This window comes from Pinus tabuliformis, chromosome 6 (genome assembly GCF_031772625.1).
Source record: "Pinus tabuliformis cultivar Carrire ecotype Pingquan chromosome 6, CPIR1, whole genome shotgun sequence".
NCBI classification, from domain to species: domain Eukaryota; kingdom Viridiplantae; phylum Streptophyta; class Pinopsida; order Pinales; family Pinaceae; genus Pinus; species Pinus tabuliformis.
The window spans coordinates 1,988,361,200-1,988,376,794 of NC_142292.1; the positions used below are offsets into that span (position 1 = coordinate 1,988,361,200).

Consider the following 15,595-nt stretch of genomic DNA (forward strand, 5'->3'; position numbering starts at 1 on the left):
AGCACATCAAGATCAAATATCACTTCATCAGAGACAAGGTCTAGAGAGGTGTTGTGAGATTGCAATACATTTCTACATAGTAGGTGGCAAATGTTCTCACTAAGCCTCTAGTAAATGGTAAGTTTGCAAAGTACCAAGATAAGCAGCAGGTGGTGGAGAATCCCCTCCTTGTTAGGAGGGAGTGTTGAAGCTAGTGGTAGCTTCGGAAGGTCTTGTGCATAAGCTTGGTGTCTTAGGCTCTTAGCATGTGGGAGATGATTTATTCCCTCTTTAGGTGCTTGCTTGGTGGAGTAAGTGATTTATGTCTTCGTAAGTGATTTATGTCTTCTTTCTTAAGTCTAACTTAGGAAAAGTACAATAATTAAAGTCAATTAATTATTGTGGACTAGCCCTGAGGGTTAGCTCAATTGGTCGAGTCCCTGTCGTTAAAGTATCTTTGCTATTGAGAGGTCACAGGTTCAATTCTCTTGACATTCGCAAGGTCACGCTTTGTGGTTGAGCCAGCAACAAGTGATCTCTTCGAGTGGATCTGCTTGGTACAAATATTTCGTGGACGTAGCGGTCAGCGATGGCTGGGGCCTGTGAACCACATAGGAAAAAAAAAAAAACTATTGTGGACTATTAAGTCATTTTCTAAAGATAAATAATTTAATTATTTAAGTGAATTAGAAATAATCTCAACCATTGATGTCCAAGATGTTTTAAAAGGGATATTAGGGTTAGGGATTTGGACTTAATGAAGATTATAAGGGAATCCTAGCAAAGAGGTGAAGATACACAAGAATTCAAGAGAGTGAGTCACCACAAAGAGAGCGATTTTCTCAAGTGCGAGTGGTTCAATGCACTGGAACGCAGAGTAGAAGTATGGGAGAATTGAGGGTGAATCTAGGAGATCAGGTTGAGAAGATTGCAGAACTGAATTGTTGGGGGAAGGTCAATTTGATTTGGAGGAAGCCGAATTACTAGAGGCCAAGTTTCCTAGGGTGCAGTGATAGCTCATGGGGAGGGCGCAAGTCGATTTGCCAGCTAATTGATTGGACCGGATTTCTCCTGGACGCTTTTTTCTAGAGGCCAATTTTCAGGTGGCCAAATTCATCCTATGGGGCCAAGTTACAAGTTCCAATTATTGTAATTTTTCTTTGTATCTTTGTGGGTTGAAAACCCAGATTTTCCATATTAATAGATGACGGAGAATTGTCGTGGGTGAATTATTTTTGAACTGTATAATTGATATCTCTGATTTAAATTCGACTGCACATATTCATTCCTAGAAGTTAAAAATACCGGTGATTTTATTTTTCGGTAATTCTATATTTATTTGGCTAAATAAATAAATTGTTGGAGACAAAATAAATTGCCGTGAGAAAATAAATCTAGCTGGTATTTGGAAATTTGACAGTTACATCATTTGGCATTTTATACATCTTATATATCAGTGTTTTTTCCGTATATGTAGCAATGTGATTATTTGATGTCACGGTTAATTTATTGTCTATTTAAGAAAAGAAAAGAAAAAAATTAGCGCTTTCTGATTTTTCCCAATTATTTCCCAGTTATTGCCAATTTAATAGTTTCAAAACGCTCACCACTTATTTGTCGACTACAATTATTTCATCTATGATTAAAACTGTCCACTAAAATACATAAATTTTAAAATGTAGTAAATTTGATAGGTATACTTTTCTTTAACTTTGAGATTCAACACTGGGTAGGTGAGATTCTACTTTGGCATGGTCAACTCATTAGATGGTATCAAAAAACTATCCATTTGCCAGAGGCATTCACATAGCCATTTACCTTGAACACATCCTAACAAAACACCATCCAATCTTCTGCAGCAGAACCCCTTCCAGCATATTCTTCAACAGTTATATCCTTACGCAAATTTTGAGATATTTTGTGGTGGTTGACAAGGATGGATCTCTCTTATAAGTTATAACTGCTAAACAGAGTTCTTTGACCGTTGGTCAGATATTTTCCTGCTTCATAGCTGTTGTATATTTTGTTGTATGTTTTATTCAGAGACAGAGTACGGATATGTCTTGCACATGCATTCACATATTGTGAAGATGCCTTGCATGTGCATTCACAGTATTGTATCTTTTATTCATATCATATTTTGTTCAGTATTATCAGAACCAAATTGGAACTGGCAAAACTGGCTGGTCTGACTGGTTTCAGGGGCATTCTGGTCAGATTCAAAGATTCAGACCATTTTGGTTGGCTCCATACCAAACCAGCCGATTCTATACAATGCTGTGCGGTCCAGCTAGGGACCAACAAAACCTAATTTTCTTTCAGGAAAACAATAAATTAAGTAATTTGCAAGCACAACACCTGACCCTAGGGCCCTACTACTGTTATTTAAGGAGACACCCCCCTCCTCCAGCCTCCAGTTCACTCGCCTTAGTGATTAATGGTAATATTAAATTCTTAAAGTAAAATTTCTTTTTACTTAAATTTATAACATTACCATTAATTGTTTCAGGATGTCTAAGAGTGGTTTCACCCTCTCACTGGATTTCATACAGAGAAAGTAGAAGTTAAATCCTATTCCAAATTCAGCAGGCTTAACAGTTTTTAGGATTTCATGATTAGCAGGATTGCAAAATTTCTCCATTGGATCCTGTCATGTCTGAGAGTATGAAACTAGCATTTAATCAGGAGAACCAAACCCTCTATGTACCTAGATATTGGTGGCATTGATTGTTGAACTTCTCTGTCATGACCCTAGTGTAAAATGTACCCTTCACTCAAGTTAAATCACTGATTTGGCATGTTAGGTTTCTTCTATCTTATTTTAATCCTTACAGGATGATATTGATGATGATGATCCCTATATAGAAAATTATTTTGATAATATGTAGTTATTTGTTGTAGCATGATTTTTTTTGGACTCTAAAGGCCATTTAGAAGCTCTTTGTTGATGTATGTTAGGTTCAGAAATGTATTGCACTCTGTGATATTTTAGTTACATGCACTCTTGGTTGCTATAGATATAAGAAACTTTGCATATTTGTGTATAATGGTTTGGATTCATATGGATGCACGTGAACATATATGTTTTTTTTTCAAAATTTGAACATTTTATGTATTTTTTGGTCCAATTTTTTTCAGGTTTCGGTCCAGTTCACATTTTTTGGGTCAACCAGTTCAATGAACGGTCTGGTTCTGATAACTATAATAATGTCTGTTTGTCTTGGGCAGTCCATGGGTGTTGAAACAGTAAAAGAATAAACAAACAAGGCACTTAACTTTAAAGAAGCAGCATGGGAATTTCATCAGGTATACCTATCAAAGCCCCGCGGACAAACAAGCACAGTTTCATCTGGTGATGAACCTCCACCAACCTGAGAGTAAGATATCCAGAATCCAGATGTCTATGTCACCAACAATATCCATTTACTTTCAAGAGCTTGATAAATAGCCAGACCACCACATACCAGGCAAATGGGCTTGACTATTTGAATATTACAGGCCATATGAACTACTCCTGTAGCAATTAATATGGTATCTCCTGGTCTGAAAATGGGACAGCCAGGTGGGTCAGGCAAAAAGACAGATTCACATACAGAAATAACTACATACTGAAAAATTGACACGCACTGAATAGAGCAAACCAACAGTCATACTTATTAATCACTTTTTGTCTAAAATTTGAATAGGTCTTTTATTTTGACCGACTTTCAGGTCAACAGAATTAATTTACCCTTCCTCTTCTACATTCTAGATATTGAATTCTTTGGCTACTTTTAAGTTTTACCCTTCCCTCCTTGGTCCCATTTCTCTCAATTTTTGCTTCTTTCAAGTTCCAATTTTTTGTTTCACACATTAAACAATACAAAGATGTAAATATGATTTGGCAACCTTGCAGCAACAACTGCATCTTCAATCGTTGAAAAGATACCCGACTCAGCCAATGCGTTGCACGATTTTTCCACACGTAACCACATTCGAGGGTCAGATGCCAGATGTCTCCACCTAGAACAAACCCTTGCAGCACTATATCGATCTGCAATGTCAAAAGAATATGATTAGTCCTTGATCAGTCCTATGTAACTCACAATATTTAAGATATGCTTCGGCTGCAGCCTTTTTGAATGAATAAGAATTATATTTTGGTTTTTTTTTTTGAAGTGTGATTTTACTATGTTTCAATCTTTAAGTAGAGTACTATTAACAGTATTATTATTTTAAGTTTACCACTGCTAATATGCCAAGTGCTGTTATATAAAATTAAATAGTCTGTAATTAGTAAGTAATTAGGAAAAGGGTAAGTAATTAGGAAAAGGGCATGATCTTTCCAAGAGACACCCAAGGTTGTATTTAAGTCAGGGCCTCCCAAAGTTGTAATCATCATTCATTAATTAATAATATTATCTATGCTTATTTCTGTCAGTCAATGACCTGTGCGTTTCATTTGGTACCAGAGCCACCATTGCGCTGCATCCATCTGCTGCTCGTACAGTCCACTACTTGTTTCCTTCCGCCCTCAACGCCAGCATCTCTGCATGCCAATTCCTCCACCACCGCCATCCGTTGTTTTGTCCACTGCCTGTCTTCCCTGTCAAGCATATTCCTCCCTGTACCACCATTCCCTACCGCCAGTCATTTCACCCTTACCGCATTCTTCCCAACCCGCTGCTACCGTCGAGCCCAGTCCACTATATCGCTCATCCCTTTCCCGACCCTCTGCTATCATCAAGCCCAGTCCACCATATCGCTCATCCCTTGTCCCCACTGTCATCGGGTGAGCCGTCGGTTCTTTTCCAATCGATCACCGGGTGAGCCGTCGGTTCTTTTCCAATCGATCACCGGGTGAGCCGTCGGTTCTTTTCCAATCGATCATCGGGTGAGCTGTCGGATCGACCTTGTAAACTATACAGTTCAACCCTCGATTTTTTGTGGCTTGTATTAATTAATTACTATATAGTTTATTATTAATTGTTTTATGATTCGTAATAATTAATATTTCAATAACTATATAAGTTAATTAATATTTATAATTTAATTATAAATTAAGTGATCTTAAAAATAAATTAAGTGATCTTAAAAATAACTTAATTAATTAAAACAAAAAAAATTAAGGTCAAATGAAGAAAAAGAGTTAAGGTGGATAAATATACAACGCCATATACCCGAGCAATGACTTTGTCAATGTCGATGGCCGATTTTAATAAAAGATTGATAGATTTGGAGACTAAGGTGACCGAACATGGCTAAAAAATTGAGGCACTCCAGGATACATCAAAGGGAATAGAGAATCAGCTCGAGCAAAACCATAATGAATTTAAAAGGGATCATGCAATCCTTTCAAATACAGTGAATCTAAATCATAATCAAGAAATGGTGATGTTGACCTGTATTTGTGACAAGTTGAAGATTACACCCGATCAAATACCCCAGAATAATGAAGCTACTCAACATCTCAATTCTTTGGATTCGTCAAACTCGTCAGACTCACATGAGAAACCCGAGTCTCCAAAAGCATCGTCCATACCCCATCAACAGAATAGTAACACGAATTTTCAAAATATGTCGCTCTGGAATCAATTCTCAAATATGCAGCTTGTGAATCAAAACCCTCTCTTTACTCCAACAGTTGCAACATATCAACGAAGAGCAAAACTTGAACTCTTCAAATTTGACGGTAATGAGAAGTGCAATGTTGCATGGTTCAATAAAGCAGAAGAATATTTCAAGATTTACAGTACTGATAATGATGACAAAAAGACCACGCATGCTTCCATGCAAATGGAAGGCGAAGCATATAATTGGTATATGTGGTGGAAAAAGACAACTCTTGCTATCAATTGGATGAAATTCAAAAATGTGTTCTTTAAAAGGTTCCAAGGTGTCGAGGTAGAAGAGTTATTCTCAGCACTCACCAGACTGCAACAAAAAGGAGATGTAGACGAATACACGCGAGAATGGGAAACTTTGGCTACACAAGTTCCTAAATTATCATAAACTTGTCTCATTCAATCATACATCACGGGACTTAAACCCTATATCCAGGCTGAGCTTGAGCTTCATGACATCACTTCTATAGAAGTAGCAAGACAAAAGACAAAAGTTGCAGAAAAGAAGCACGAAAAGATGCAATGGCCAAAATTTGAGACGAAGATATCCCCAAGCTACGAACACGGATAACACAAAATATATTCCACCACATCTTTGTGAAGGAGACAATAATTTGGAAATGCAAAGAATGAAAGAGGGCAAGTCCAAATGTTGTGGTGAAAAATGGAACCCAAAACATAGGTGTGCTAAAGGAAAAGAAACCAAGAACCTGTATAAATGTGAAGCAACTAATGAGTCAAACAGTGAAGAATCATACGTATAAGAAATCGAAGATTCTCCATAATTCTCTCCAAAACCAGATAACGAGAATATTCCGCAAGTGTCATTATCAGCCATGACAGGCATATCGCAGCCCTAGACATTAACGTTAAAAGGACCTATCAAGAAGAGCAACGTAATGGTTCTGATCGATACCAGTAGCACCCACAACTTTTTGGACTCAACTATGGCAAAAAGACTTAACATTTTCACGTTTCCCATGCCCAACATGAAATTTATGGTAGTTGATGGTAAGAAAATTGAAAAAGTAGGGAAATGCCATAAAGTCAAATTATAGATTCAAGATTATAATATAGAATCTTCATTCTACACTATACCACTAGGAGTGGATGTGGTCCTAGGTATCCAATGGCTTCAAACCCTAGGCACTTACTCTACCAACCATCAAAAGCAATTTATAAAATTCAAATGGGAAGGTCAGAAATATAAGTTATACAGGTTTCAACCCCTTGAGAATCAAATTGTATCATCATCTCAGATGATGAAAATGATCAAGAAAGGAGCACCAACTTATTTAGTACAGTGTCTGTGTCATCAATTAGAAATGTTAACTTCAAATCTAGTCAACAAAGAAACACCGGAAGTCCAGGAGCTAATTCAAAAGCACGAAAAATTATTCCAAGACCTTCCAATGAAGATGCCTCCTAAAAGGGAAATCGAGCATACAATAGAAGTCAAAGAAAGATCCAACCCCATCAACATCAATCGAATCGATATCCACATCATCAAAAACTACAATTGAGAGATTAGTCCAAGATCTCTTAAAGTGCGGCATTATCACAAAAAGTAAAAGTCTATATGTTGCTTCAGTTGTATTAGTTTGAAAAGATGGATCGTTCAAATTATGCGTCGCTTATCGAGGACTAAACAAAATAACAATTAAAAACAAGTTTCCAATGCCTTTTATCGATGAAATGTTAGATGAAATACATGGAGCTAAATACTTCTCAAAATTTGACTTAAGGTCAGGGTATTACCAAATCAAAATAAGGTTCGAAGACATAGCAAAAACTGTGTTTCGAACACACGAAGGTCATTACAAGTTTAAAGTAATGCCTTTTGGGTTAACCAATGCACCAACAACATTCCCAAGCCACTATGAATGAGCTATTCCATCCATATCTAAGAAAGTTTGTGTTAGTGTTCTTTGATGACATTTCAATTTACAGTAAAACTTGGAAGGAGCACCTTCAACATTTGGAGAAAGTGTCAGGCCAGGACGTAGCTCCTCAAATGAAATTGTATTCTTCATTTAGGTTGTTCATTATTATATACAAGAGGGAGTGATTGTTCAGTTTCATCTCCCGATGACTCACCATTTCCTCTATTATTTATTTACACTAATTACAGTTCACCCAATCCCTATGATTAGGTGTCAACATTCCCCCCCTTAATCTGAAGGGATGTTGGTGAGTCCAAGCATCGTTCTGAATCTTTCAAGCTTTTCTCTTCCAAGCGCTTTGGTGAAGATGTGTGCAATCTGCTCATTAGTGGAACAATGGCGAAGATGGATTGTTTTGGCCTCAACATGAAGTCGAATCAGATGATATTTTGTATTGATGTGCTTCGTTCGATCATGGAACTTTGGGTTCCTGGCCAACTTTATTGTCGAGGTATTATCAATCATGAGTGGAGTCAATTGTACTTGTTTTACCTCCAAATCTTCCAGAATTTTCCTGAGCCGCACAATTTCTTTTGTTGCCTCAGCTGCTGCCACATATTCTACCTCTATTGTGGAATCTGCTGGAACTGATTGTTTGTGTGATCTCCAAGAGACAGCTCCCGATCCAAGACTCATAGCATAACCCGAAGTAGATACCCCAGTTTCTTTGTCTCCATCTAAGTCTGAATCAGAGTATCCAATCAAGCTGAAGTCGCCCACCTATGTATACTTGAGTCCAAAGTCTCGAGTTCCCTTCAAGTACTTTAGAATTCTTTTTGCAACAGACCAATGTCCCTCACAAGGCTTTTGCATAAACCTGGAGAGGATTCCAACAACAAATGAAATATCTGGTCTAGTAATAGTCAAGTAGTTGAGACTTCCTACAAGCTGTCTATACTTTGTTGCATCCTCAAATTCTTTTCCTTCAATGGATGTGAGCTTTAAGTTTTGTTCCATTGGAGTAGTCAAAGGATTGCATTCAGTCATGCCAAACCTGTTCAACGAATCTCCAATGTACTTCTTTTGAGAAAGAAATATGGACTTCGGATGTTGAGTTACTTCAATACCAAGATAGTAATGAACATAGCCCAAATCAGTCATTTCAAAACCTTTCCTCAATTCCTTCTTTATGGATGCAATGTAGCTCTCATTGTTCCCTGTCATCAAAAGATCATCTACATATACCACAAGATATACCACGGTTTTGCCAACCTTTTTGACAAACAAAGTTGCATCATCAAGATCATAATGTTTGAAATTGAGTTTCAGAAGATGCTCAGTTAGTTTTTCATACCAGGCTCGCGGTGCTTGTTTGAGGCCATACAAGGATTTCACAAGTTTGCATACTTTATGTGCATGTCCTTTCACAGCAAATCCTTTAGGATGGGACATAAAAACATTCACTTTTAGGTCTCCATTCAAGAAAGCAATTTTTACACCATTTGATGGACTTTCCAACCGTTCTGAGCTGCTAGGGCAAAAAGTGTCCGGATGGTAGCCCATTTTCCTGTGGGGCAAAAGTCTCCTCATAATCGACCCCTTCCTTCTGTGCAAAACCTTTTGTCACAAGCCTGGCTTTGTGCTTGTCAAGTGAGCCATTAGCTTTATACTTGTTCTTGTAGGCCCACTTGCAGCCAATTGGTTTGATTCCGAATGGAGGATCAACCAGCTTCCGAGTGCCATTCTTTATCAAGGCATCATACTCCTTTTTCATTGCTTCTTTCCATTCATCATGGGAAGCAGCTTCTTTGAAGGAAGTTGGTTCAAAATTTGTAGACAAATTCAATTCACAATCATAATAAACATCCATATCAATAGGTGAATCAGAGTCATCTACATCACCTCCATTTTGTTGGGTTGAATTTCTAGTTCTTATTTTTCCAACCTCATCAGGATGAACACTTTCAAGTGTCTTTGTCAGCCACTTTGGGGGACCTTACTGAGATGGTCCAGGTTGCTCCGTTGATTGAGTTGGGACTGAATCAAGATTGAGTCTCCCAATTCTTTCAATCACATCACTCAAAGTATCACCCGTTGTTGGAGTTTCATGCGGGGGAGGGAGTGCTTCAAAAGAAGATTCCATAGGTTGATCTAGTATAGGAATCCCCCCTTCAAGATGTGGAATCTGATTATCAAATTCTTGAAATGATTTTGCATTTGTGAATCTATCCAAGCGATCAAGTTGTCGCTCAACAACATTGTCAGTTTTGGATGATTCAAGAAAGATTACATCTCTAGATACAACAAACTTTTTATTGACTTCATCATAGAGACGGTATGCTTTGGAGGTGTTTGAATACCCCAAGAAGATACACTTATGACTTCTTGCACCAAGTTTGTTTCTATGTACCTTTGGTATCAAGGCATAACATGTGGAACCAAAGACCATGAGATGTTTTACCAAAGGAATGTGCCCATACCACATTTCATAAGTAGTCTTGTTTCTAATAGCATTAGATGGACATCTATTCTTTACATATACAGCACATAGAACTACATCAGCCCAAAACATAAATTTTACATTTTTGAAAAACATCATGGAGCGCACCATATTTAGGACTGTCCTATTCATTCTTTCAGCTACTCCGTTCTGTTGGGGATTATAAGGCACAGTTGTTTGATGTTTAATCCCATGTTGGCGAAGATAGTTTTCAAATTCATTTGAAGTGTATTCTTTTCCATTATTAGTGTGAATAGAGCCAATATGAGATTGTGCATCATTTTCAATCCATGTATGAAAGTTCTTGAATGTTTGAAAAGCATCAGATTTGTTCTTCAATAAATAAACCCAACACATTCTGGTGTAGTCATCAATAAATGTCATCATATATTTATTTCCATTTGCAGAAGGAACAGGCATTAGACCACATAAATCTGAATGAATGAGTTCAAGTTTTCTATGTGCTCTGGAATGTGAATCATGAAAACACTATTTGCTATGCTTTCCTAGAATGCAAGCATCACATTGCTTAAGTTTCCTAGGAATTGTAGGCAAACCAATAACACCATTTTTCTTCAACAAGAGGAGGTTGTCATAGTTTCAGTGTCCAAATCTAGCATGCCATAATAAACTTGATGGAAATGTACCTTCTTCATAATCAGAATTGTACGAGAAATTTTGTGCACAAGCAGAGGTACCCTGCAGCTTGAGAAGCCTTTCTTCTTCTATTCCCGTCATGACAAGTGAGTGGTCTGATGCTTTTCTCACCTCAAGCTTGCCATCAAACATATGAATGGAGTGTCCTTGTTGGCGGATGTGGACCAAGGATAGCAAGTTTCTCCTCAATTGTGGGAGATATAGAACATGATGTAGAAGAAAGTCTGGAAGACCAAGCAATTTAAGCCTGATTGTGCCAAGCCCTGATGGCTTGAGTTTTGATTTGTCTGCAAAGTATACTGCTCCATCAACATTGTTAGTAAATTCTTCAAAAAAATCTCTTCTAAAAGTCATGTGGCAAGTTGCTCCTGAATCAAGCAACCAATCATTTTTCCAAGAAGCAAGTGAAGCATTAAATAAGTCTTCATTTACTCCAATATTACAGTGTGCCACAACATAGTGAGCGGATTTAGGTGCTTTACCTTTCTCTTTGTCATTAGTTTTACCTTTGGGTTGGTTTCTTTCCTGCTCAATTCTGTCCCAAGGCAACTTGCATGTGGATGCATCATGTGATCCATCTCTTTTGCAGCGTATGCAATGCAAATCTAACCTTTCTCCTTGAGAGTGTCCGCCCCCCTGCCTCTGATATTTCTTCCTCTTGCTCTTCAACCACCTCTTTCTCTGGAAGAATCTTGAGCAAGATTCTTCTCTCTATGTGCAAGGCACACAACCTCTTCAGAAGACTGAGGAGCTGTCTTCTTCCCAAAAGCTTTCTCTCTTTCAGCAATTTTTTTCACAAGGGAATCAAAGGTAATATCTTTGAGGTTTCCATTTGCTTGCAATGACTCAAGATAATTTGAGTAAGTGGGATAAAGTGCCTTGAGAAAAGCTATCAAAGGAATGTCCAATTCAACATTAGTGACTTTAATATCATGCATAATAGATTTTACTTCTGATGCAAGAGCAAGAGGATCATCATTTTGTAATTCAAGGGTGAACAATTTAATCATGAGTTGAACAACTTCAAGTGCAGAGTGTGAGTCATAGAGTTCCTTCAATTTTTGTAAGGCTTCGAAAGCATTTGAAAATGGCAAAATATGGCAACTGACCTCTTCATTTACTGATGCTACAATCAATGCATAAGCCTTGTTGTTCTTATTTTCCCAAATGGCGAATTCCTTGTCTGAAGTAGGTTGTTCTAGCTCTTTGTCTCCGTTTCCAACACACACTCCTTTCCACAGTGCATTAAAAATGAGAGTGTGTTTAATTTTCCGCGACCATTCTAGATAGTTCTCCTTCCAGGTGAGAACCACTCACACAATAGATATCAATGAATGCATTTTTTTTTTAAATGTACCCTATTGCCAATATATAAAAAACGCACTTTTGGTGGTTAAAAATTGCACTCTGATATATTAAAAACAGAAGTATTATTTTGGGGAGGTAATATATGGGGGAGGGAATATTTAGGGAAGGTGGTATATGGGGAAGGGACAATTTTGGGGGAGGTGGTATATGGGTGACAGCATGGGAGCCAAACACAGCAATGAAACAATGTTATATATGAAACAATTGGGAGCCAAACGCAGCAATGAAACAAGCGTTATATATGAAACAATTGGGAGCCAAACGCAGGAGCGTTAATATATGAAAACAAAGTTATATGTGATACAACATTATATATGAGACAGCGTTATATATGAAACAATATATATCGGGAGACAGCGTTATATATACCAACATTGTATATATATGGAACAGCGTGGAGACAGCATTATATATACCAGCGTTGTATATATATGGAACAGCATGGAGAGGTATGGGCCGACCGAATATATATGCAGAGGAGAGGCCGAGCCGAGCAGCTTCCAGCGTGGGAGGAGCAGCACAGCGTGGGAGGTATGGAGGGCCTTTTACAGGCAGCAACGTTGCCAGCTATTAGCACTTGTCCATGAGACGCTGCAATCCTGGCTGCGTGTGAGAGACGCTAACCAAACCGCTACGACCCACGTTCAACCAGAAACACCTCCGGCTCGATCTATGGCGTGTTTCAATAGCCTCTGAATTGATGCCGGCCAGGGCCAAGGTGCAAAGCGAGCAAGCCCAATGCCCCTTAATGCAAGCGAAGGTTGTGTTCCCACCAGTCGCTGTGCCTCCCCGTGCTCTCAACCATACGCAACGTTAAGAAATCCTCAGTGAGAGGAATCTAGCTGAAGCTTGAAGCGTTAACGAAGAGAGGTTCGGTTCATTGATGAGAGGTTGAGGAATTTATGCTGGTAGATGTGTCAGGTTGCAGAAATGCAGAACATGGGCAGAATAGACAGAAGGGAGTTACAAGGGCAGGAATGCTAAAAAATAGAGTTGGCTCTGATACCATGTCAGGCCAGGAGGTAACTCCTCAAATGAAATTGTATTATTCATTTAGGTTGTTCATTATTATATACAAGAGGGAGTGACTGTTCAGTTTCATCTCCCGATGACTCTCCATTTCCTCTATTATTTATTTACACTAATCACAGTTTTTCACCCAATCCCTATGATTAGGTGTCAACATAAAGTTCTTATTGTATTGGAAGAGCATAAGTTTTATGCCAAGAAGTCCAAATGCACTTTTGGGAAAGAAGAGGTAGAATATCTCGACATATAATATCCAAGGAAGGAGTAAGAGTAGATCCTAATAAGATCAAGGCTATAAAGGAATGGCCCAAACCAGTTAATATCTCCAAGCTAAGAGGATTCCTAGGATCGATAGAGTATTATCGAAGATTTATTAAAAATTATGCCCATATAACTGCACACCTAATGAACCTTCGATGGAATGATGAAACAGAAAAGTGTTTTGAAGACTTGAAAGAAGTTATGTGTAATGCAACGTATTGGCAAATCCAGACATCTCAAAACCATTTGTGATTGAGTGTGATGCTTCAGGTTTTGTCATAGGAGTAGTACTAATGCAAGATGGTCACCCAATCGCATTTGAAAGCAGGAAACTCAATAAGCAAGAACGTCTCAAATCTACATACAACAAGGAAATGCTTGCTATTATGCACGCATTAGCCAAATGGAGACAATACCTCTTGGGAAGTAAGTTCTTAATACGAACAGATCATAATAGTCTTCAACATCTCCTCCAGCAGAAAACACTATCTACAGAATAGCAAAAATGCATAAAAAAATCGTTGACTTCGACATGGATATATTACATAAGAAATGGAAAGATAACTTAGTAGTTGATGCTCTATCTAGGAAAGATGAAGGACCATCATTACTTGCAATTTCAGTTGTTGTCCCCGAATGGCTTAATGAGATTCGAAGTGAATATGCAAAAGATCCATAAACAGGGGCTATAATCAATAATCTTTCTCAAAATTCAAAATTTGAATGGAAGAACGATATTCTATGGTACAAGGAAAGAATTTATCTGAATGCAGATTCCAAATTTAAAGCCAAGATTCTCAAAGAGTCGCATGATTCACTGTCAGTCGGACATATATGATTCTTTAAAACCTACTATAACGCACGCCAGTCATTCTTTTGGAAGGGAATGAGTAATGATATACAAAAATATGTAGCAGAATGCGATAAATGCCAAGGAATAGAAATGAAAATATTATGACACCTACCTCAGCATGAGTTCAACTTACCATCCTTAAAATGGATGGCCAAACAGAGGTTTTCAATAAATGTTTAGAAGCCTACTTATGTTGTTATGCCACAGACAAACAAAATAAGTGGGTTCAACAGTTACATCTCATTGAATGGGGGTACAATTCTACTCACCACACGTTAGCGAAAATGGCTCCATTTCAAGCTCTGTACAGTTATGAACCTTCGAAATGGAAGGACTTTGCTATCATCCAAACAAAGCTTCTTGCTGTTAAAAACCAGTTAGAAGAAACCCATAAAGTCGTCCAAACTCTAAAAGAAAATTTAAATAATGCAAGGAATCGTATGAAGCAACAAACTGACCGAAACAGAACCGAGAGAGAATTTGAAGTTGGAGAATGGGTATTTGTTAAACTTCAGCCTTATAAGCAGTTGTCCTTAAAACAGAAGGGAAAAAACAAATTGGCACCAAGGTTTTAAGGACCGTACCAGATCAACAAAAAGATCAGTCAAGTAGCATACAGTTTAAGCCTTCTTAATAAAAGTCGTGTTCACAACGTTTTTCATGTATCCTGCCTTAAAAAGTGACTTGGCGAACATCAATCAACACAAACAACACTTCCAACCTTAGATGACGAAGGAAGGGTCATTCTAGAACCAGAAGGAATCATCCCCATGAGGGAAAAGAAGTTGCAATCACGAGTAATCAAAGAATACATGATCAAGTGGAAGGACTTACCAGAAGAATAAGCTTCTTGGGAGACAGAAACATTTCATCAACAACACCCATAATTATGTATGCTTTGAGGACAAAGCATCTTTTCATGGGGAAGGCAATGTTACATAAAGTTAAATAGTCTATAATTAGTAAGTAATGTTGAAATTTCTAAGATTGACACGTTAGAAATCCCTACTGCATTATCTGGTTTAATTTCTCCTACTTGTTTATTCCATTAACAAGTTATTTATAAATATAAATACTAAAATAAACACAAATGCAGCCTTAACTCACATACAGATCAGAGAATGGCTCACCCAACAGAGAATGCCCTCAGCGGTAGTACCTCTCCTCGAAGACAGATATTTCAGTGGTTCAGTCACCGGATGAACGATCCCACAGCAACTACGGCAGCTCCTTAGCTGGACAACGAAAGCTACTCCAAGCTTCTCTACTACTTTGTATCACTCTGCAGGGACTGCGTCACCCTTCCCAGCTCACCAGCACTCAGTCTGCCCCACGAAAAATCTCCCAGCACTACCTCTTGGCCCTGCGTCAGCTCTGCTAGCCTCTGCGCAGCTACTGAACTTTGAAGCCTCTGCATCAGCTCTGTGCAGCTACTGAAGCCTCTGCGTCAGCTCTGCTAGCC

The 15,595-nt window shown here is 38.2% G+C and overlaps 1 protein-coding gene across 2 annotated transcripts in view; it reads right to left on the reverse strand.

Moving 5' to 3' along the window:
- The window catches only part of SKIP5 (SKP1/ASK-interacting protein 5), a 152,630-nt gene that overhangs the window by 104,207 nt on the left and 32,828 nt on the right, over positions 1–15,595 (reverse strand). Inside the window, exons 3-5 of one of the 2 annotated variants that reach the window (XM_089431901.1) lie at positions 3,868–4,012; positions 3,444–3,522; positions 3,292–3,350 (exon numbers count right to left, since the gene is read on the reverse strand). In XM_089431901.1, coding sequence (XP_089288027.1) covers positions 3,292–3,350; positions 3,444–3,522; positions 3,868–4,012 — 283 coding nt within the window. The remainder of the gene's footprint in view (positions 1–3,291; positions 3,351–3,443; positions 3,523–3,867; positions 4,013–15,595) is intronic. The other variant, XM_089431909.1, reaches the window with a different exon arrangement.